Source organism: Thermobia domestica, chromosome 9 (genome assembly GCF_964235325.1).
Source record: "Thermobia domestica chromosome 9, izTheDome1.hap1.1, whole genome shotgun sequence".
Lineage (NCBI taxonomy): Eukaryota > Metazoa > Arthropoda > Insecta > Zygentoma > Lepismatidae > Thermobia > Thermobia domestica.
Genome location: NC_137462.1, coordinates 134202260 through 134224675, shown reverse-complemented (window position 1 = coordinate 134224675; position 22416 = coordinate 134202260). Strand labels below are relative to the sequence as shown.

The 22416-nt window shown below is 37.2% G+C and overlaps 1 protein-coding gene across 1 annotated transcript; it reads right to left on the bottom strand.

Moving 5' to 3' along the window:
- Nucleotides 1-4619: 4619 nt before the first annotated feature.
- Nucleotides 4620-21897, bottom strand: LOC145695045 (uncharacterized). The gene is made up of 3 exons (XM_081771874.1): nucleotides 21614-21897; nucleotides 13329-14392; nucleotides 4620-4845 (listed from the first exon to the last, which is right to left on the bottom strand). Exons 1-2 carry the CDS (start codon nucleotides 21623-21625, stop codon nucleotides 13358-13360), a joined length of 1047 nt encoding a protein of 348 aa, XP_081628000.1. The 5' UTR covers nucleotides 21626-21897; the 3' UTR covers nucleotides 4620-4845; nucleotides 13329-13357.
- Nucleotides 21898-22416: the final 519 nt, after the last annotated feature.

The following is a 22416-nucleotide window of genomic DNA, read 5'->3' as shown; positions in this document are numbered from 1 at the left end:
TAAACAACCATCAATATTCTATTCAGATAAAGCAAAACCTTGATTTCATTTGTTTATTTTATTTAAAGGCAAAAAACCTTGTCCTACATTATGTGACGCTTAAAAGATTCAATGAACTTAAAGTTATGATATCCTAAGGGTTAAAGCTTCGGTACCTACTGTTGTGTACTCTGTACGTACATACAGACAAATGTGTGCCCTTTCACTTTCTATACTTGTTATTGTCTGTATGCGGCGAGTGTCTGGGCACTCTCGACTCGAGAGTTTGCTCCATCTGAGAGAGTGTGTATAATTTTCTTTTTCTGATAGTTATTATTAGAGATACCATTACTAGAGATCATACTTTTATTTCTATATATAAAAGAAATTCTGATTGACTGATTGACTGACCTATAGGCCAAAGAACTTAAAATGGAAACTTAAAATTTCTGCAGTAAATAGGTTTAAGATGTAAGGCAGAATTTTTGGAAATCGGATGTGGAAGAGGATGAAATAGTAGGTTGCAATTATTATAATAAGATATTCATATCTCGGAATTCCTTTATGTTAGAAACATAAAATTTGATAACTGGTTCATACTAGGTTTGCTATCTTAACTTAAATTTCATATACAAATTGCTGAGTAAAGCAACGTTTATTTAAAAATAATAAATGGGTAACAGTTTCGCCAACTACTGAGCATATTGGCTTCATCAGACATTGTAACAAACAAGAGGGAGTCACCTATAAATATGAAAGGATAATAGCAGCTAGTTCTGAACGCTGATTGGCTGGTCGAAACGAACTTAGCCAATCGTAGTAAAATTTGATATTTTGACTTCTCGTTTAAAATAATTAAAAACTTTTTTTTTCTTTTTAAGATATACCTAGGTATATCCTACATGAGAAAAAAATGTTGGTGATGGATCCTTAAGTTTTCCATACAAATTTCCTGCGAGGTTCTAGTTGCGACGAATTATATATGAAAAAACGCAGAAGGAGGAACACAAAATATTGCCCGCGCAGTAACACGTGCGGGGAGCTTTGCTAGTATATAATAAAAGTACTTGATTAATTTGATACTGTGATTCTTTTTTAAATATCAGAAGCGTAGATTTAACGTTTTTATATGCTTCACAAGGACTTACGTGATTTGTTTATTCATAGCTACATATTGCTGTTAAGCGATGTTAATACCATTAATTCTACATTAATGCCTTCCTTATGAAGTTTGCTATTAGGATTAATGAGTTGCTATATGAGGTGTCTAAGAGTAAATAAGCCATTGAGAATTGACTTCATCGCCTCTGTGACCCCAGTTTGTTCCAAGATAATAGGGTAACCTATAAGTGAGATCTGCATTCAATTTAAGGGCATAGCTTCTTGTGGCTAAGCGTTTAGCGTACGCGTCTTTGGCGTGGGTGACCCGGATTCAATCCTCGTCGAGAGCTCATGTGGTTCAGATTCCACGTTAATCAGTAGGTCTACGTCTCATATAGCCTCTCTGCCTAAAGGGACATTAAACTCAAAATCAACTCAACTTATTTTAAGCATTACAATAAATTAAAATATAGTATATAGCAATTTACGAAGAAAGCAAGAATATTTCCGGTATTGATTTCGAATAATTCTAATGGGATATACCTACATTTGGTAATTCCAAGAAAAATTCATCATTTGACTCCATGAGTTGTATTGAAACTCAGAAGTGCTCAATATTTGACTAAAACTTAAAAATAGACATCACAGAGTTCGTGCATAGGCAACATGGTAAAAAATTTTTCACATTTGCAAAGCAAGAAGACTGATTACTAGCCTAAATCATACATAAATGTAATTGTCACATAGATTCGTTGCTTGTTGAAGATGCCTTTCAATGTATTCTCCACTCCCTATTAATTATTTATTTAATCTATTTTCCCAACCTTCGACAAATCATTTCCATATAACGTCGAAGTACCTCTTGGTTTCGTCAAATTATTTCGTGTGTGGATATTTCGTACACATGAACTCCTTCGTGGCTATATGGTTAGAGTGCGACCTACGCGCTTTCGGCATGATACATCCGGGGTCGGTTCCCTCTGGAAGCCAATGTGGTTAGGATAACAAATTAAGCTGTAAATCCACGTCCCATATACGTAGCTCAGGTGCAGAACAGGAGGCTAAAGCCCAAATCAACCAATCAAGCATTCTCTAGACAGCTTCTTATCAACTGGAATCAAGTCTTCTTTCAATATGTCCAAAGGGAGCAATGTGACTCAGTGGTAGAGCGCTTACATTTGGTGTGTGAGGTTCCTGATTCGATTTCCGTTTGAGTATGTTTGTAGTGGACAACATTATTTCCATGGGTTTTCTCAGGGTACTCCCGTTTCCTTCCACATTCTCAATTCACCAATTCTTCTATCGTCATTCATTTGCCTTAGTCATCCGCTTCTCTAAAGGACATAATCTTGGAACGTTAAACTGAAATATTTTTTTTTTTCAATGCGTTTATTATCACGATGATCTGTTTGCCACTCTTGTTAATTTACTGATTCATACTATTACTGATCAACCGTCACTACTTCTTCCAATTGTACATCACTCTCCATGCTTTGTTGTGCAATCTGCAGGTAGTGAATGTCTGGTTATAAATTTTTATCTCTTTAGTTAGTAAGTCAAAGCACAGCTCTCTCGTGAATATAGTGTTAGCATATCAGCCTTTAGCTCAAGAGCCCTGTTTCGATTTCCAGTGGAAGTTCCATGTACTTCTGATCCTATGTGAAGCTTTAGACCCATGTGCATATAATCCTCGATGCTAAAAAATGGATGTTGAGCTAAAAAAACAAGCAACTAACAAACAGACAGAGTACATTCATTGAAAAATCCCTCTTTTTTGATATCTAATTTTATTTTTTGTGTTTCATTTGATATTTCTTTTTCAAAATCAGACCCGGGTTCAATTCCTGGTGGGAGTTCATGTGGTTCGGATTCCACGTTAATCAGTAGGTCCACGTCTCATATAGCCTCGCTGCTGAAGAGGGGCGTTAAACTCAAAATCAACTCAACTCAACTCTTTTCAAAATCAATATCGAAAGTATACAGAGTAGAATTCTTATCTTGAAACATCCTTCGGCCATACTAATGTCAAGAGAGCATTGATTGACCACTAGATTAACAGCGTTGTCAACCGAACATAAATTTAATGTTCTTTCTTTTAAATGGTACTATGTCAAGTTTCAGATCTTTATATTAAATCAAACTCACAATACCCATTTATTATTCTGTGCTACAAATGGAGGACGCTACCGTAGTAATAACACAAGTAAGAACGACGGGCAAATCCACATTCAGAACACTGTACTTTAGTGTTGAATACTATTATCATAACGTGGGATTGATTTTTTTTAAAGAAAGGCTTTTTATTTCGTAAAAGTGTTCAAATAAGAGCCACGTCAAATGACGTACATATGGTCTTCGAGAAAGGCAAAGATAATATAATGCCCTTTACATTAATCTGATATCTAAGCCAGAGAGTTAAGTTTCAAAGTTGGTCATCCGTTTCTAGCAAAATTTTGGAAATTTACCGGGAAGAAATGAATAATTTGCTTGCTTGTGTGCTTAATAATGTATAAGAAGAACGAAAGCTGTGTTTATTTTCTTATATAAGCAGTTCTAAACATGGAACTATTTGGTAAGCGGAGGGAATTACTTGACGCAAGGTTACTGCATGGTAGGATTGTGGGAATGTAATGAGCATTTGTTTTGTAAACATGGCTCCGAATATACAGACACGCACCACTGGATATCAGTTATCATTATTACAGTTTATGAAGCAATAAGGTGATAATCAGGAAGATCTATCAAAAGTAAGTAAAAGTCATGGCTTAATAAATCTAAAAATAAATTGTAGAAAATGAAATGAAATTTTTGAGTTTTACGTTCCACAATTATGCCGGTTAGGCTAAAGGAGACGGTGATGATGAGTAATGAATGAAATGGTGGAATGAAGAAAGTGGGAGGAAACGGGAGAACCCCGAGGAAACCCACGCACACGGTGTTTGTCCACCACAAAGTTCACTTGGCGGGAGCAGGGTTTGAACCCGAGACCCCAAACACCTTGTAGAAAATGTAATAAGCAAATAACTGTAAAGAAACGTGGAGAAAATTATACTTTTCAATGTAACGGTTAGTAACATAATCAACATGGCGGCAAGATTCTAGAGCACAGGTCACCCTTCTCATTTAGCTGAAACAAAGACAGGAAACAACGTGCCCTTCGGGGCTCTAACCCGCCTTCACTCGTTAACGCTCGCTCGGTAATACTGTGTAAATTAAATATTAAACTTTGGTACAGAAAGGAACCAATTATAACGCTTTTAGCCAAAGACTAGACGGACAACCAACTTCGGAATAAATACCAAACTAGAAGCCTTGGTTGGATTTTAAAGCAGGTCCGTAACCAGAGAGAGCCTGCCCACCCCTTAACTTTTCGTGGCTCCTCCAGACCTCACTACGAAATGCATAATTTAATTATTTGTAAGAGAATATTTAATGACTTGGCCCCCTAACATATTCATGCTCCCCCCCCCCCCCCGAACTTTAGTGGCTGTTTTCGGGCCTGTTTGAAAGTAAACACATTTTATTCATTATTTTTTATTTATATAAATTTAAAAAGGAAATAACAAACAAATGCATTTTTCAACAAGATCACAGACTTGCATTACATAGAACACAGGTACACAGGAACACTATAATAACAAATAAACAAACACAACAAACAAACAATAGAGGACGTAATTGTCTTTTGAAAGAATCAATCGATGACTAAATTTTCTGTGCACTAGGTGGTACAGAATACAGGATAAATTCTTCGGAGGAACAATGCTGAAAAAAAGATAATGAAGCAGGTATAATACTTGATTTAACACGATAAGAAATCATTATTTCTACTAGGCTAATTAATTTCTAAAAATATGGCTAATCTAATGTATAGGTATAAATAAATTGCTTAAGGCCCATCACTAAGTTCACTCCCACGTCTTTGAAATTTAGTGAATAAGTGAAAGACAACGAAAATTACTATAAATATGTTACGGCCCAGTCTACATTAACTAACTAATAAACGGTTCCAAATCTTTTGTTTATAGATCAGAAATTTGAGTGCTTGGTTTATGATGTCATCTAAGGTTAGGGATTCCGTCAGACCCCCCCCCTAAACTTTCAGTAACACTCCCCAAACTTCTGCTGTCATCCGAGCCTGAACAGGAAAATTTTCACAATTTCCTATTTGAATATAGAGCTCTCAAACGATTGAAAGAAGAACATTCTTCAAGAGAAAGGCCTATCTAATTGAAACTTTCCTGTGAAGAATATAAATCCATTATTTTTCCTAATTTGTCAGCTCTGGCAACAAAACGTGTGCTTCTTCCAATCGGTATCGCTTCAGTGGAAAGATCATCTTCAACAATGAGAAGAATTTTAACTTCAGAACGGTGCTGGCTGACTCCAGAACACGTTAATAATTTGATGAAGGTGTTCTTGGAAGAACCTTGTTTACCGGATGCTTGAAGTGAAAATAAAAGTGTTGAGGCTGATTTTGAAAATTTTATAAGTTGTGCATACGAGGAATGGTTGAGAAGTCCTACACGACCGGCATCGGTTCAGTTGCGCCATGCGGTTCAGACTGTGCTGCGGTTCGCAAGTATGCTTGTAAATATATTTCCAATACTTTTTTTCATTAGGAACACAAGAAGAATTTAATTTGACTATTAAACGAACCTGCATAAGGCATGTATCGATTATAAAGTGGTGTTACAATGTGTGAAAATGTGAAGAAGCCTAATGACGGTTCAGAGGAGAGTTTGTCAAAATATACATACGGTAGTCATCAATACTATTAATACATTCGTGAATATATGAGTCACATTGGTAAAAAATTACAAAATTACATTGGCTACAAATTTAAACGAATTGAGTTACCTATAATATTGCAATAAAGGTACACTCATGTCCAAAATTATTGTCGCATGACAATAAATATGTTGTTGTAGGAATATAATTTCATAACGAATTCGCCCGGTATTTCTTACAATGTTAGTATGTAATAATTGACAAAGACATGTATGTGGCAAATTTCATGTCAAAAGAGCAGTAAATAAGAACAATAAAACGAAAATAAAACTTTCTTCTCCATTTAGCAACATTTTGTTTTACTCATTCTAATATTCATATTTCTAATTTTTTCCTATGAAATTTACCGCAAATATACATTTCCCGGTTATACACATATCAGTATTAGTATCAGTAATAGTATCAGTATTAAAAGTACCCTGCAAAATCATTATCAAATTATATTCTTACAAGAACACAGTTATAGATATGCGACAATCATTTTGGACATGAGTGTACAATATCTGCAAATAGCAATAGATGTTCTAGTATATCATGTTGTTTTAGCACTTCAGATATCAGATCGAGTTCATCTAACCTAACCTTACCACTGACTGATCTCAATCGTGAAAAAAAAAATCATTTTAGGCAGAGCAAATAGAAATCTAAGAACAACAAGAGAAATGATAAATTTAGAACATCAGTCAAGTGAATTAATTGGTTGATACTATAACTTACCTTGATTGTAATTGGTATTCACGCAAAATTAAAAAAAAAAAAAAAACGAAAAGAAGATCAATTCAACATTTTCTACTTTGTTGAAATTAGGATTGCAGTGGAAAGGTGTCATCTTTTGTATTATTGCAGAATTTTAGGATAATACGAGAAAGGTAAAAATAATAATATAAGTTTTCTAAAAGTCAAGCACCCACAGCCCCCTTAAATTTTTTAACACCCCCCTGATTTTGAAATCTTGGCGGAAATCCTGATTTAGCGGTAACTAAGAAAGTTCTGTCGCTTTTTCAACCACTACCTTCGAACCATCAATATGTTACCTAAGACGTAACAGCAAGATCAAAAATAGTTCCCATTAGCATCGATGATCTTCTATCAACGGTCTGGAAGGCCATGGATTCTATCGCGGTAGAACTTGGTTAGCCGTGAAGCGAAGAAAGTATCAAGTGCATTTGATAACTTCTACTGGGGATTTGAATTGGCGTCCTCTAAGGTAATTGTCCAAGGAATGGAACGGGTGATAATTGGACGGTGCAATGACCGGGAAGTATAGCGTGTTTCGCATCCAAGGTGTAAAATGGTATCCCGGGTCATCCTAGCCACATGGGACCTTTCTTTGTCCTGTAACAGGAGGACTCCTTTGCGATTCAGAAGTGTTGCCTCCAGAGTTTTGAGTTTCCTAGAACACAGTTCAACTGTTGACAGTACAAAGTTGCATTGGTGCTCTGACCACCTAGTAGCAGTTCCTGATTCACAATGCCGCGAGCAATCCACCAAACACGCAGGAGGACCTTCTTCCTGTTCAGTACTGGTTTCGGCTGTTTTGAAACCGGATCATGGGTTGCTAACAAATAATGATGGCGCCGTGGAGCTTCGTACAAGACCCACTTCTCATCACATGTCAACACCCTGTTCAGAAGTGGCTCCTTTCTCAGACGAGACTGCAAACAAATACAGGTGTCTGCTCTCGTTGCCTTCTAGCCCGTATCAAATCATGTGAGACCCTTCGTCCCAACTTGTAGTGCTTCCCAAGTTGATGGAGGTGCTGCCGAATGGTTTCTCAACTCACATTGAATTGTAGTCCCAATTCCTAACATGTCTGGCCACTGTTAGCCTCAATTGCTGCCTGAAGATCTTCGTTTTGTACATGTGTTGGTCTTCTGGCACGTGATGCGTCTTCGAGTGTTTCATCACCGTCCTTAAACTTGTTAAATCACCGCTGCGCTGTCTGCCTAGTCACGGCACTCTCACAAAAGGCCTGGCATATCTTCCGCTTCGTTGCAGCGGCGTTTGACCCACCTTGAACTCGTACAGCATACAGACCCTTATGACACTCTGTGGAGGTGTCATGTTCACCCTGTCCTTACGCAAGTTCACGGTGTAACTGAACTGCCACAACCAGGTAGTATATTGGATATACCCACACCACCAACGACCTTCGCCTTATCTCCATTCGCATTCCACTCACGGTTTGAGGACCAATTGAACATATGCCTCCACAAAAAGCGACATAACTTTCCTGGTTACCTTTGTGGTACAGATCTTTCACTCTAGGATATGTCTTTTATAAAGAATATGAAATTGAAGTGAATTTGCATTGATGGAATATTGACTGACGCGGGTAATTGTAAGATTACTCAAGCCCTACTGGAACATATTTTATACAGTCGCGGTGGGAATAATAATAATACAGTGAAACCTCTGCTAACGGACACCTCTGTAAAGCGGACACCTCTCATAACGGACATATTTTGTAATCCCCAAACACTGTAATAGGAAAACAACATGTTGACAAACCTCTCTAAAGCGGACACACTCTAGTACGGACACGGACAGTCTTTTCTGTCTCTTATAGGTATTATTTACCTCCATATTACGGACACTTTCTCTAGAAACAAGTTGAAAAGTACAGAAAAAATACATTTTCAGAAATGCATACATGTATCACCAAGGAAGCATTGTTATAACATTTTTCCTCGTCAACTGGCTGTTCAGAAACTCAGATGAAGCGTCTTTGTTTAACAACACCCTCATATCCTTTGCTTGCATTCCACTCCCACCCAACCTGTTTTAGAATCAAAAGTGATTAACAGTTGCCTGCCATTTGGGATGACACGTCATTCTACTGTTCCGCTGGAATCAAGCAGAAGACATGTTTGGTATTTTTTGGCCGCGTATTCGCATATTGTCTTAGTGCCTCTATTTGTAGACGGAAATCTTTTTAAGTCATTCTGCATCGAATAAGCAATAAGGTGTAAGTTGTTGTGAGCTTTCGAAATGCCACGAGAAGCGCTAATGTTAAAATCGAATTGATTGAATTTTCGAAGAATACTGAGGTGTGCGAAGGATAGCTGAAAATTTTTGTATCGGTAAAACACAAGCATCTGAGATAATATAAAACCAAGACAAGTTAATAAAGTTGTGGTGTGAAAATGACGTTGAAAATAGTGTCTCATTGCTTTGAACAAAGTTGGTGTGCAAGTGAATGTTTTTATAGAGTGCGGAATGAAAAAAAATTCCTGTGTTAGGGTCGATGCTAAAAGCTAAGAATTTGGAGGTAGCAACAGAAATGAATGTTTCAGATTTCAAGGTCTCCAACGAGTGGTTAGAGAAGTTGCGGATTAGACACAAAATTTCTTTCAAAGCGATTTGTGGAGAATCCGCAGATGTCGACATGCCCACAGTCATAGAACGGTTTGATAAGTTACCTTCAATAGTTTGTAATTACATATTACCTTATTTACTAATTTACGTAAGAAAATATCGACACCTCTCCAAGACGGACACCTCTCTATAGCGGACAATTTTTGATTCCCCACGGCTGTCCGCTTTAGAGAGGTTTCACTGTAATAATAATAATAATAATAATAATAATAATAATAATAATAATAATAATAATAATAATAATAATAATAATAATAATAATAATAATAAGCTAAATTAAATATCTTGAAGTGGATTATCAAGATTGCAACAGATGAGTGTTGTACACAAAGCAGTTGCACTTTATGTACATCGTGTTTAAAGTGGATGCTTAAAATAGATAATGGTTTTGAAAAATTGAATTTTAACATCTTTACTGATTCCACAAATACAGAACATATGTTTAAACTTATTCGTAATTTGGGACAAATGTTTTTTTAACATACGAATATGTTTTCGTAGAAATTATTTTTTGTGACTAGTTCTTTCGTAAGTTATACCATCTGAAAGAAAGCACAATCAACAGGACACAACTCACCAATAGAAACTTTGAAAGATTGAGAAGCATTGTATTTTAAAGTACGGTAAATAAATAACATTCAAGTTCGTAAGCTTCAAGTGACAGTAAGAGAACAAAATTCTAAATATTTAATTTAAGGAAAGAAATAGCCTGGACAAAGAACCTCCAACTTATTAAGAAAACGACTTCCGTATTTTGATTCTTCATTTCTTTCTGAACATAATTTATAATGGGCCCAACAACCTAAAAGTTCTTATTATTGCACATTGTAGAGTTTCTTAAAACAATATATATAACTTTAATGTGATCGTTTCTAATTACCTGTCACGTTAGTTTGACAAAGTATCAAAACTTGAAGCTAATTAGGATGCTTAATTAATAAAATAGTTTTATAAATAAATTATAGTAGATGACTGGGTTAGTCAAAAATAGATTTTAGTACACTTATGCCCATAAGTTAGGGGACGTTCATGGAAAGTGACACGAATGAAGACAGAGATCCGATTAGATGTCGGTTTGTGGAATCAAACGTGTGGGATAGATTCAGGGACTACATTGAAGGTAATATGAGACACACAGCATATGAAGACTGTAAGGTACTACCTAGTGTGGGTTCATACTCTTGATTCCACAGCGATTACGTTTGACATCGTCAGATATGTTCAATATACAGGGAGTAGTCTTCTTTTCAAACTGTGGATGAGACCAGCTAGCACCTCCGATTATAATACACCCTATCTTTCCACAATCACTCATCCAAGGTCGAGAAGAATCCTGGGTATTGGAGTTCGGGTTGGAATCGAACGTCCAAGGTCGCATCAAACATATTCAATTCTTCCGAACTAAGAACCGGGGAACGTGGTGGTCATTCCGTACGTGAGATATCATTGCGTTTCAGGTACCCCTCCACCGCCTGTGCCGCTTGTTGAGGATCTTTATCGTCCATTAGACGAAACGTAGGTATGCACCACACATATTGTTGTACAATGACGTCCTGAAAGATCATACCTGCCACACTACACTGTTTAAATATATGCATGGGCTTCTGTACCTAAAAATATAATTCTACACCATAAACCTGGCACCATCAAAACGATTTTGTTTCACATAATGGACAGTATGTAGTGCGGACTAGGGTAATGTTATGAATACTTGGAACACAACCACGTATGTGGAGTGGGCACCACGCTTCTACATTTTAAATCTGATTGAATATGTCTGGGATGCTCTTGGAGGTCCGACTGTAACCCTAAATCCACTGTCCAGGACTATGGTTGATCTTGGACGTGTGTTTGTGCAAGTGGGTTGTACTACCATAGGAACTGCTGGCTTGTCTCGTTCGCAGTATGAAATGACGGTGTGCAGCATGAATAGCCGTTCGGCTGGTCAAACGCAATACTGAACGTTCCTGACGAAGTCAAACGCAACCGGTGTGAAATCGAAAGTATGAATCCACACTAGGTAAATGCCCTACAGTCTCCATATTCTGCGCCCTTTGTCACATAACCATCAGTGTATTCTCTGAGTATGTCTTCCATATCTAAGATTCCGCAGATCGGCATCTGTCCCCTGTCTTCATTCGTGCGTCCCTTTTCCTTGGTGTCAATAAACTTATAAACAGGAATGTATTAAAAAATATGTCTCCGCATTACTCAGTCATCTAAATTAAAGTATCTAATTATTTTGTTAATTAAGTATCTTAATCAGATTCGATTTTTGATGCTTTGTCAAATGAAAGTGACAACATTTATTAGAAATGATCAATTGAAGTTATAAAGATTGTTTCTTAAAAAAAAAAAAAAAAATATGCAGTACCTTAATAACGGCTTTCCGGTCGTTGTGGCCATTATAACTTACGTTCAAAATGATGTGAAGAAGCGAAATATCCCATATTTAAGAAATTCAACGGAAGCAGTTTTTGCATTAAAAAAGTGCGGGTTTCTTTCAAATTGAACTCTTTCTCAGCATTAAAAATTGCTAAAACCAAAATACTGTTGCAGAAGTTATTGAAAATTACTTTTTAAATTCAATAACTTCGTTTTGCTTTATTTGGTTTATTTAAATTATCTTTCCTTTAATATTAATTTCAACTTTTGTTATTTTATACTATCGAAAATTTTCATTGTTTTCTTTATCTTATGTACTTTTCGATTTTGATCTTTCTTTTTTGTTTATGCTAGCAGTTCTTTTCTGTCTAGTTGTTCTGTCTGCTAACCAGATCGTACAGAAGCAAATAAGAAACTCAAATCAACACATTAGGATCCAGTTGTATCAATCTAATACAGTCTATGTATTTGGGACATAAAGTAGATACGAGGATAAGTCGAAAAATAACTTTCCCCCTTGATCAGGCACGTAATTAGGAATTTATTTTGGGAGCAGTTCAAAGCTTTTCTGGGGGATCCAAGTTCATTAATTATATTTTATGAGAATAAAAAATATTAAAATTTATAAAATTACCCTTAAAATCTGACTAAATTTACAGAAAGGACATGATTTTGGGATGACCGGAGTCCGAGGAACCACCTCCTGCGTACATCAGTGCCCTGGGTAAAACACAAACAGTATGTCTTACTTTATTTTTCTACATAAGGGCCAAGGATTTTGATGTATTTGTCCTACCACTTTACGAGATATAAACCTCTCTTGGAAAAAAATGCGTGCGCTACAAACGAGAAAAAATCCTTCACACTTGTCCTTATTTTGTCATTGGTTCCAAAGTGCCTGCCGCTGAGACCCTTCTCATTCCACAAAGATATTAAAGTTGCGAAAAATGAAATGAAATGAAATCTTTAGTTTTACGTCCCACGGTTATCCCAGTTAGGCTAAAGGAGACGGTGATTATGAGAAATGAATGAAATGATGGAATGAAGAAAGTGGGAGGAAACGGGAGAACCTCGAGAAAACCCACGAGCACGGTGTTTGTCCACCACAAAGTCCACACGGCGTGAGGTGGGATCGAACCAGCGACCCCAAACACCGGAGGTGAACGCTCTACCACTGAGATATTAAAGATGCGGCACTGCATGATATATGAGCAAGGAGCTCCCAAATGAGAGTGGAAAGATGGTTTTGTGTGTTGCCGTCCCCGAATATATATATATATATATCGTATTGTTGTACAAAGGGAGAACGTCAAAAGTCATAAGGTCAGGCTTCCGGGTCCATTCATATCTCATAACCGGTCGCATTTCCTCCCTTGACCGCAAGTTTAAAACACATTTTTCTTCCATATTTTGCTCCCAAAATGTGTCGTAACTGTACGTTTTGCTATCATTGCGATAGCGCCATCTACAGGATCCAGGTCCCAGTTCATCAAAATATCTTCGAATGGCTCTCACATTAAGCATGTCTTTCCTTGCTTTATGATTTCACGAGAAGAAAAATGGAAACTTATTTTCTGACTTCCCCTCGTAATATAAATCCAGTTGAAAACTTGTACTCATATTAAGGAATATAAAACACTTGTATTTGTAATATGATAAAATATAATCCTTATAAAATAATACATAATGCTTACCTCTTAAAGTATAAAGATATGTGTATCATTTATCCTTGTTGTGCAGGGTTCTTATATTTGGAAGGAATTGCAGGTATTGAGTTTGCTCCAATAATACTATTAGCAGCATTTGACGTCAGGGAAGCATACGCTGGAGAAGCAGATAGGCCAGCTAATGATTGGTACAGAGGCAGGGACGCATACGATGCTGGGGAAACTTGGAAAGCAGGCGAAGAAGCAGCGTATGCAGCTGGAGATCCACTAGCTGCAGGTGAAGCATAAGCGTATTGTGCAGCAAGAGCTGAGTTTGATGCAGATGCAACTCCTGGGAAAGTGTACGGTTGCCCACTTGCAGAACCAGCAGCTGGAAGAGCATATGTTTGTGCGGCTGCTGATGGCAAAGCAGCTCGCTGGTAAGCTGCACCAAGAGCACCGGCATTGATAGAACCAGCACCAATTGTACCAGCACCTTGATAACCCTGCAAAGCTATAGCCGGAGAAGCAGCACTAACACCAACAGTAGGAGCTGCTGCTGCTGCTGCATATGGATGTCCTAGAGCATATCCACCAGCAGCTGGATATGCTGAACTAGGGTAGGCTGAGGTGGGATATGCTGAACTAGGGTAGGCTGAGGTGGGATATGCTGAAGCAGGATATGCTGAAGCAAGAGCAGCGTAACCAGCGGCAGGTGCTTGTGCAGCATAAGGAGATGCTGCAGCTAGAGTAAGAGGAGACCCTGCTGAAACTGGAACAGCTGATGCAAACTGTGGACTAGCTGCAACTGCAGCTGTTTTTGGTATTGTAGCAAGTGCTGGACTAGCTGCTACAGGTTTAGCATTTCTGTAGTGATAGCTATTGATACTTGCATAAGAGACAGCAGTATTTGTTTTGGCACCAGCGCTTGCGGTTGCTGGATATGCGTACTGAACTACTCCTCCTGCTGTATTTGCTTGCTGTGTAGCTGCAGTTTGATACTGTATACCTGCAGCAATGTTACTGCTGTACTGTGGTACGGCTTTTCTTTCTTCTCGTCGAGAATCCTTCTTAGCAGCTGTAACCACTGCTGCCAGCAGGGTGATATAAATCTGTTACAAAAGAGAAATATAAAACATGTTAAAATTTTGTTCCCCTAAACTTAAGCATAAAATATAAAACAACGTTTTACAGAACGTCTTCACATCAGCTTATGTAGACGAATGCTGTAACGGTACCAGTTTGTACAAAAGGCTGTTTAAACAATTTAAAACTCTGATAGCTGAACTTCTGTGGAATCTAGTGGCGAGCGAAATATGTAAGCTAATTTCACGTATCTGGCAATCGGATTCTTAAAATATTTTCCTAATATCTACGCTTATAGTTGTTAGAGGCTAAATTATACTCTGTATTCCATGAGTAGGTATATGGTTGTTTCAATCAATGGCGTACTTAAAGGGGAGATTCCGGGATTTTAAACTTCCCTTGAACAAGATATTCTGCAAAAATAAACATTTGCCATATTAAGATACGCATATATAAATCTGAAACGAACTCTGTCTCGCCCTTCTGATTGACCAAATTATGTATACGCTACAGGTTTCGATGTTAAGATCTCTTTATTACTATTAGATTATCATGTTACCTAGCTTTCGACGTAAAATGTGTTAAATGATTTTATATATAAGCACATATTCAGGAATACTGAATATTTATTCATAAACATTACCATAAAAATCCTACTCTCAGTATACAGTATTTGGACTTCTTAGACGCCCATATTATACTACTCATAAGTATGGAAAATTTTAAAGGACGATTCTGCATGTTCGCCGACTGTCGATAGGTATAAGAGAAAACGAAAAGAGATAACTTGTATTAATTACCAGTCCTGCATCCAGTTTCTAATTTTAATTTTTTGTCAAGGTATGTTGTGAAGCAAGCAGTGTTACAGCACTTAAAATTAACAAAATTTGTCGTGTTTTTATTAGTATAAATTTTGACTGAGCGCACAGAAATTGTTATTTTGATTAGATCCTATTTTAAAGTCTGCAACCCGTTGAGAAAGATTTACTCGTAAAGAACAGATCTAATTGGAAACCGGCATTTTCCAAGTGGCAATATTGCTTCTTCTCGTTTTTACTTTCAATGTGAACGTACAGGGGTAGACAAAAAGAATCTAAATACACTTCATACAGGACACTTAGGTTTGGGCCTCCACTGTACAACACGTGTTGCGGTTGCCGATCTTCAATATGTAATGTGGACCTTCCTCTTCCGTTAGCAGTAACCAGTTCACCTGTGAGTGTCGTGTGTGAAAGTGGTGAGGCAAAATGCCCGACCTGATAGACTTCCAAAGAGGCATGATCGTTGGTGCCCGTCTGATTGGAGCTTCAGTGGCAATAGTGGCAAGCATTGTGGAGGTATCGAAAGGCACTGTGTCCAATGTCACGAGGGCATACACAATTCATGGGCAAACGTCGCGGCATCTGCAAATCACAACAGTGGTCCAAAGACAATCCTGTCCGATAGGGGCCGGAGGGCATCAAAACGGATTGTAGCTGCTAAAAATACCACTGCAATGAAAATTACTTCTGAACTCAATTCCGGACTACAGAACCCGGATTCTTCGAAAACAGTGCGACGGGAACTTCATAAAATAAAAATTCATGGCAGGGTCGCTATCGCCAAGCCCCTGGTCACAGCAGTAAATGCGAAGAGGTGTATCCAGTGGTGGAAGGACCACAAGGCGTGAACTCCTGAGCAGTGAAAACACGTAATATGGTCCGATGAATCGACCTTCACCTTCTTTCCAACAACCGGTCGTGTTTACATATGGAGAACACCGTCGCAGGCATATGATACAGATTGTCTGCTCTCAACTGTAAAGCATGGGGGAGGTTCTATTACAGTATGGGCAGTGATATCATGATTTTCTGCAAGTTCCATCATAGCCCTACATGGAATGATGAATCCTAAGGCTTTTGAGGCCATTTTGGAGGACCAGGTTCTACCCATAGCCCAAATATTGTTCCCTGATTGTGATGGCATCTACCAAGATAGTTTGGCACCCTGTCACGCTGTAAAAATGGTGAAAACATGGTTTGAGGAGCATGACTAGGAGCAATCACACCTCCCGTGGGTCCCACAATCACCAGATCTGAACATCATTGAGCCATTGTGGTCTGAGTTAGAAAGGCATGTTCGGTCTCATTACCCTAGACCAGCATCCCTAGACCAGGAACTGGAGCATGTTTTGGAGGAACAATGGTACAAAATTCAACACACCACGATTCAGTAGCTGTATACGCCCATTCCACGTCGGATCCAAGCTGTTTTGGACTCAAAAGGAGGCCCCACATCATTAGGTATGATTTTCACACTTTTGCAAACGTTTTAGATTTTTTGTCCAATTCCTGTACATATGAACTATATAGTAACTAACCCAGTTCTACACAATAACTATAATTGAAGTGAATGAATACATTTACTTATTTGTTTTTGTCAATACAGATCAGCATCATTTTGGAATTACTTGATGCAGTAATATTTTATTCTTTTTAATCAAAGAACACGTCATAGTCTCTGCCTTTCTTTTGTATTAATTTTAGAAGCTGTTCAAGGAAAGAACAGTAGGTGCTAAGACAGTAGGACTATAGTTCCTATCAGGGCATGCTTATTTTTTTGTTCCAAAACATTCGCAAGCAAATAAGAATATAAAATAAAGTTGTGTGTGACAGTATTTCTATCTAAACGACACTTCCTTATTGATTTATTTACATTTTCAGTTAAGAAAGAAGCACTGACATTCCTAGATGATAAATGAAAACTTTTAAATTTATAATCTTAAAATCACGATCATTTCTTGGATAAGATATTAACTAACGCATCTATTATAGCAATATTTGCGCCTGAAAATGCAAGGTAAAATGGAATGGAGTTTATATTATTCTTCATCAGCGCAACTCTGCCTTTAACATTGGGGTAGAGGGACGGATAAAACCCTTCCAACAATTTTTTCTTAAGCGATGTTCAAAATACTTATGAAGTTGAAAAACAATGCTGTGGAGGATCAGGGGAACAGAGTTGTCTTCAACATTGGGAGGCGAGCAGATTTGAGGCTTATTCTTCGGAGGGAGGTGAGATGAGAATGATCTTACAGTAGATGAATCTGACTTCTGAGGTGAACTTGTTGTATATTATACAGCAAGGGACATCAATTTAATCTCACTTTCTTTTGTGGCAATCGGACACAAATCATCACATCCCCCCCCCCAAAAAAAAAGCACATTTCAAATCTGATTATTGGGGCGGACAGTACCCCTAGTTACAAGATTAGAGGGGAGTCCCTCTCATCCCCCCGGGATTTGCGCCAGTGTTAAACATATTAGATTTACTACTTTTAATGTCCCGGAACAAGTATGCGTCATTTTGGGGTCATGTTGCACTATAAGTTTAGAAATATTTATAATCCTTATATTTGTGCACGTATAAAACGAATCTCAACCAATATTGGTTTATATACAACCTCTTTATATATAAATATAAAGATCATAAGGCCATTCCCAGTAACATGATATTTCAAATCGTAGTAGAAATATGTTGAACATTGGTTAAGTTTGAAACAATGTTTACAATTATATAAGAGAACTTGCTATAATTACCACTACGAAAATCTATTGCTGTAGTGTTATACGTAGAAGCAGGAAAAAAAAAACTATCATTTTAAAAAAAACATACACAAATACGTCATTTTAAGCAGTATAGCAATCTCTTCAATTTTCTCTTCGTCAAAGAAAGTGGTTAATCCCATCTCTTCCTTTCTTGCGTTGTTGTCTAAAAAAAAATCCACTGACAAATTGAAAACCACGAAAAGGTGAAATAGAAAGCAAACATAAATAATACAGAAGCAAAATTCAATAATAATTATTATGTCTTTATTTAATTCGCGTATTAAATATAGGCTACTGGTAAGAGTGTTTATACTTTCTCTTCAGAGGTGAAAATGTTAAAAGGCTTTAGGACATAATAATCTGCAGGTGATTCAAGTTATTATAAGGTCGCAAAGGTCACACACTAATTATTAGAAGATACAAGAGACTGAAACTTCGACCTTGTTTATAAGGAAAGGCAATTTCTACTGTGTGTCACGACTGTTTGTCTAAATTACAATATATACGTGAATATTAATGTATATTGACGTGTGATAATTTCGAGCAATTAATTATGCTTATTAACTACCGCATAAAATCATTATATTTATTTTGAAAAAAAAAACATTGCCATTAATTAAATATGATTAGCTTCAAAAATTATTTTCTGAAAATGTCAACCTTCAAAATATGAAACAGTCATTAATAGTAATAATTTATTATTAATACTAGGTATCATTAAAACATATCATTGAGTTAATGCGACTGAAATCTCCGCTCTTCACGTCTGGTGGGAAACTACCATCTGTAACGCATAAAATTGATGAAACGATGTTACACGATGACGTTTTAAAATACGTATATGTGCAGAAATTAAGCTGGGGTATGCGCGCCCGAAGAAAATTTTCTAGGGTGAATTCCATGGTTGCCATATTACGTCTGGTATTTAATATACGTGGTTTGCTATATTATGTATACATTTTCGTGAGCAAAGGTGCAGCCCCCTAACTCCCCCTTCGGGAGCGCATGAGCTTGGCTGGTTATTGAGACAAGAGGTAGTGTGTTGTTGAACATTGTTATGTAAAAAGTGCATCATGAAGGACACGTAATCACGAGTGATTTTCTTTACAAGTTCAAACTGGGACATTTGCACGTCTACACTTGAAGATCAGCAACAATGTATTTGGGCCAGAAGTGGTCAATGAACGCACTATACACCGTTTGTTTGTGATATTTCATGCCGGCGAGAAGATTGAAAAATGAGCACCACAGCCTTCGACCAACAGTATGTTCGGATGGGCTCTTCCGAAACAATGGAAGCAAATTCTCGAAAACAGTTGGAATTGCGAAAGAGTTAGCCATAGACGTTATCAATGTCGTTCGTCTACTTCGCTCAACTGGTAAGGCGAAAAAGTTGAACTCTGGCGTGTTATATGAGCTGGCACCGGTCGACATGGATTATCAGTCATCATCCACGGATTCCACGTTAATCAGTAGGTCCACGTCTCATATTGGCTCGCTGCTGAAAGAGACGCTAAACTAAAATCAACTCAACAACTCCATTGCACTTCGAATTAGAGCTGCTCTGAGGGGGAAGAAAAGTGGTCCAATGACATATTAATCTTGTAAGTAGCATAAGCAAGTACAAATAGCTATTTATACTTGCAACTTTTGAAGCTGATAATTAACGTTCTTTGTAGAGTTATTTGCTATTTAAATAATAATTATCCTAATAATAACCGTCAAACTTCTAAATCCCTGCCTCACGTAAATAACCGAATAATAACCAGTTACACTAATAGATGTTACTACAGGCACTATCGCTTGTCTGACTGACGCTAATAGATGTCTTAACCTGCGCTTTACTGTACACCAATTTTCCTATTTGAAATTACTTGTTACCAGTGGCGTATTTAAGATTTCGTTTTGCGGGGGGGGAGGGCTTTGCTAACTTTACGAACTTTAAGTACTAGAACATATATATATATGTATACAGGTTGCAAAATTTCCGGTCGCCAGGTCGTCGCCAATGGCGACTAGAAATTTCAAGCTGGCGACCAGTGTTCAGTAGGAATGGTTTCTGCTTAAGCTCATAGGGCTCCACAGTTTCTGTTTTCGCATGAAAATAATTGTCACTGAGTGAGAGAAAACATGGAATGTGAAGTCTTCACAACAGACACATGGAAAGTGAAATATTTACAACGTTGTAATTCGCCCCTCCCTTCCCACCATCGATCGAAATGGTTTGCCTCCTGGCGCGTCAACGAGAGAGATGTAATTTCTTTCTTTGTCAAACCAAATGCCATGGGGGAGGGGAGATTTCTCATAATTTGTATGTGAGAGATACTGGCGATCATCATTTTTAGATTGGCGAGTGCGTCTGACTTTGAAATTTTACACCCTGTATATATATTTATATATATGAACAAATCTGAGAAAGGGATCACTAAACCAAACCCCTTAAAAAGGAATACTTCCCCATATAAAATCAATAATGTGAATAGCAAAACAATGGCATGGCATTCATCTTATGAAACTTTTAATGATACAATGACATACACGAAGGGGTTTTAAGGTTTTAACCAACCTGTTGAACGAAATATAAAAGAAAATAAACTCTGTAAAAGACAGTATAGTTGATAACGTGATTCAATGCATGGGATATACTGTAGATAGCCACTTTTCTATGATTTTATTATAGACAACCAACATTTCTTTGCAATTGTGCAGGTTGCATAGAAGCTAGGAATGATTGATTTGAAATGAGATATGAACAGCCACGGTTGCCAGTGAATACAAGGTATGTTAACGGGTTGAGTCCATTATGACCTCAGTCGAGATAATTAATCTCGCTGTTAATTGTGACAATAAATAAATAAATAAATAATTTGCTTTCGTCCAAGAGTTACTATGTGAAATAACAGAAGAATTAAGATAGTATTATATAGAATTAGAAAAGTACCATTGCGTTATCCTAATAAACACTTAACATATTAAGATATTTATACAGAAGTTCTTCCTGAAAGGATGTACAGGGCAGGTCAAGATGAGGGATCTGATTTCAGAAATATATTCTGATAAATTAAATACGCATTTACGTTATTGTGAAACATTAACTTTCAAAGTTAAGTTTCCACGAAGTGTTTCCACTTTCTACCGCTAAGAGTCAGCAGCGAGCATCAAATCAATTGCTTATATTCACCGCAACATGATACGAAAGGTTTGGCAGGAGATAGACTATTGGCTTGATATATGCCGTGTTATGCGAGGTGCTCACATGCAACACTTGTGATTTGTTTTAAGCAAATTTTGAGTTTGCCTTTCTGAGCATACGCTTAGCCCTATTAGATTTGACAGAATAAATTTTTTGAAATCGGGTCCATCATTTTGACTTGCCCTGTATAGTTTGCAGCTTAAACTCCCTTCTTCTCAATGAAATTATGTGTATGAAATTGTAATTATATAAAATCTATTTACTATAGCTCTATTACATATAAGCTTTTATGTTTTATTGAAGAAAAGTGAGCTGACTCCGGTACTACTGACTTAAAGAACTTAATTGGGTCATTAAGTTTTAAAAATCAGGTTTGTCCTCCATAGATGTCGCCGCTATATTTATAATGACATTGCATAAAAATATCATGTGACAGTAACACGACCTCGCTCATATCAGGTACTTACTATGATCTTCATGGTGAATCCAAGGAATGCAAAGAACTAATAAATACACACGAACGAGCGGACGTGATTAAAGATACACCTGTCTCACACACTCTTGCGTTCACATGTAGAAAGAAAAAAGCACTAGAAAACTAAGGATGAACAAGCAGAAGGGACGATAGGTATCGTCCTCTTGTGGATCTGGAAGGAACTACACAACAGCAGATGCCATTACAATGTTGTTAGGCAGGTTATATATACGGTCACTTTCAACACGAAAGACTTTCCCTGGCGCATCATCCTTTTTATTCTTTGCATCACTATCACTGAATGGGTGGGCATCCTCTTATTAGGAAAATCCTTCCTCTCTTTTTTTATGCTCTCTAAACAGCACGTAAATTTCTCTCGGAGTCCACTTTGACGTAATCCTCACATTGAGAGCATTGACAGCAAAGTGATGTCTTAAGTAGCTATACATATATTTTTTGTTCCTTTGTTCGTAGTCAATAATATAATATTAAGATGAAAGATAATTTGGCCTCGTTTCCTTGAATTTCTTTTATTTTTTTTAAAGGATCTGGACGAAATGCATTAATACTAAAATGTGAAATCTTTCCTTCAACAGCCATCCATAATTACTAAAAATTCTTTTCGATAATACATTAAGCAGAAGAGAGTGGATTGATTTTTTTTTTTTACTATGGAAACAAACTAATTAATTCGAGTGGTTGTTGTAGTATTTTCTTTCAATCAAAATTATTGGCTATTTGTGTATTCAAATAATACATGATGCACTTGATTTACGACTGGAATTTCCGTACTAC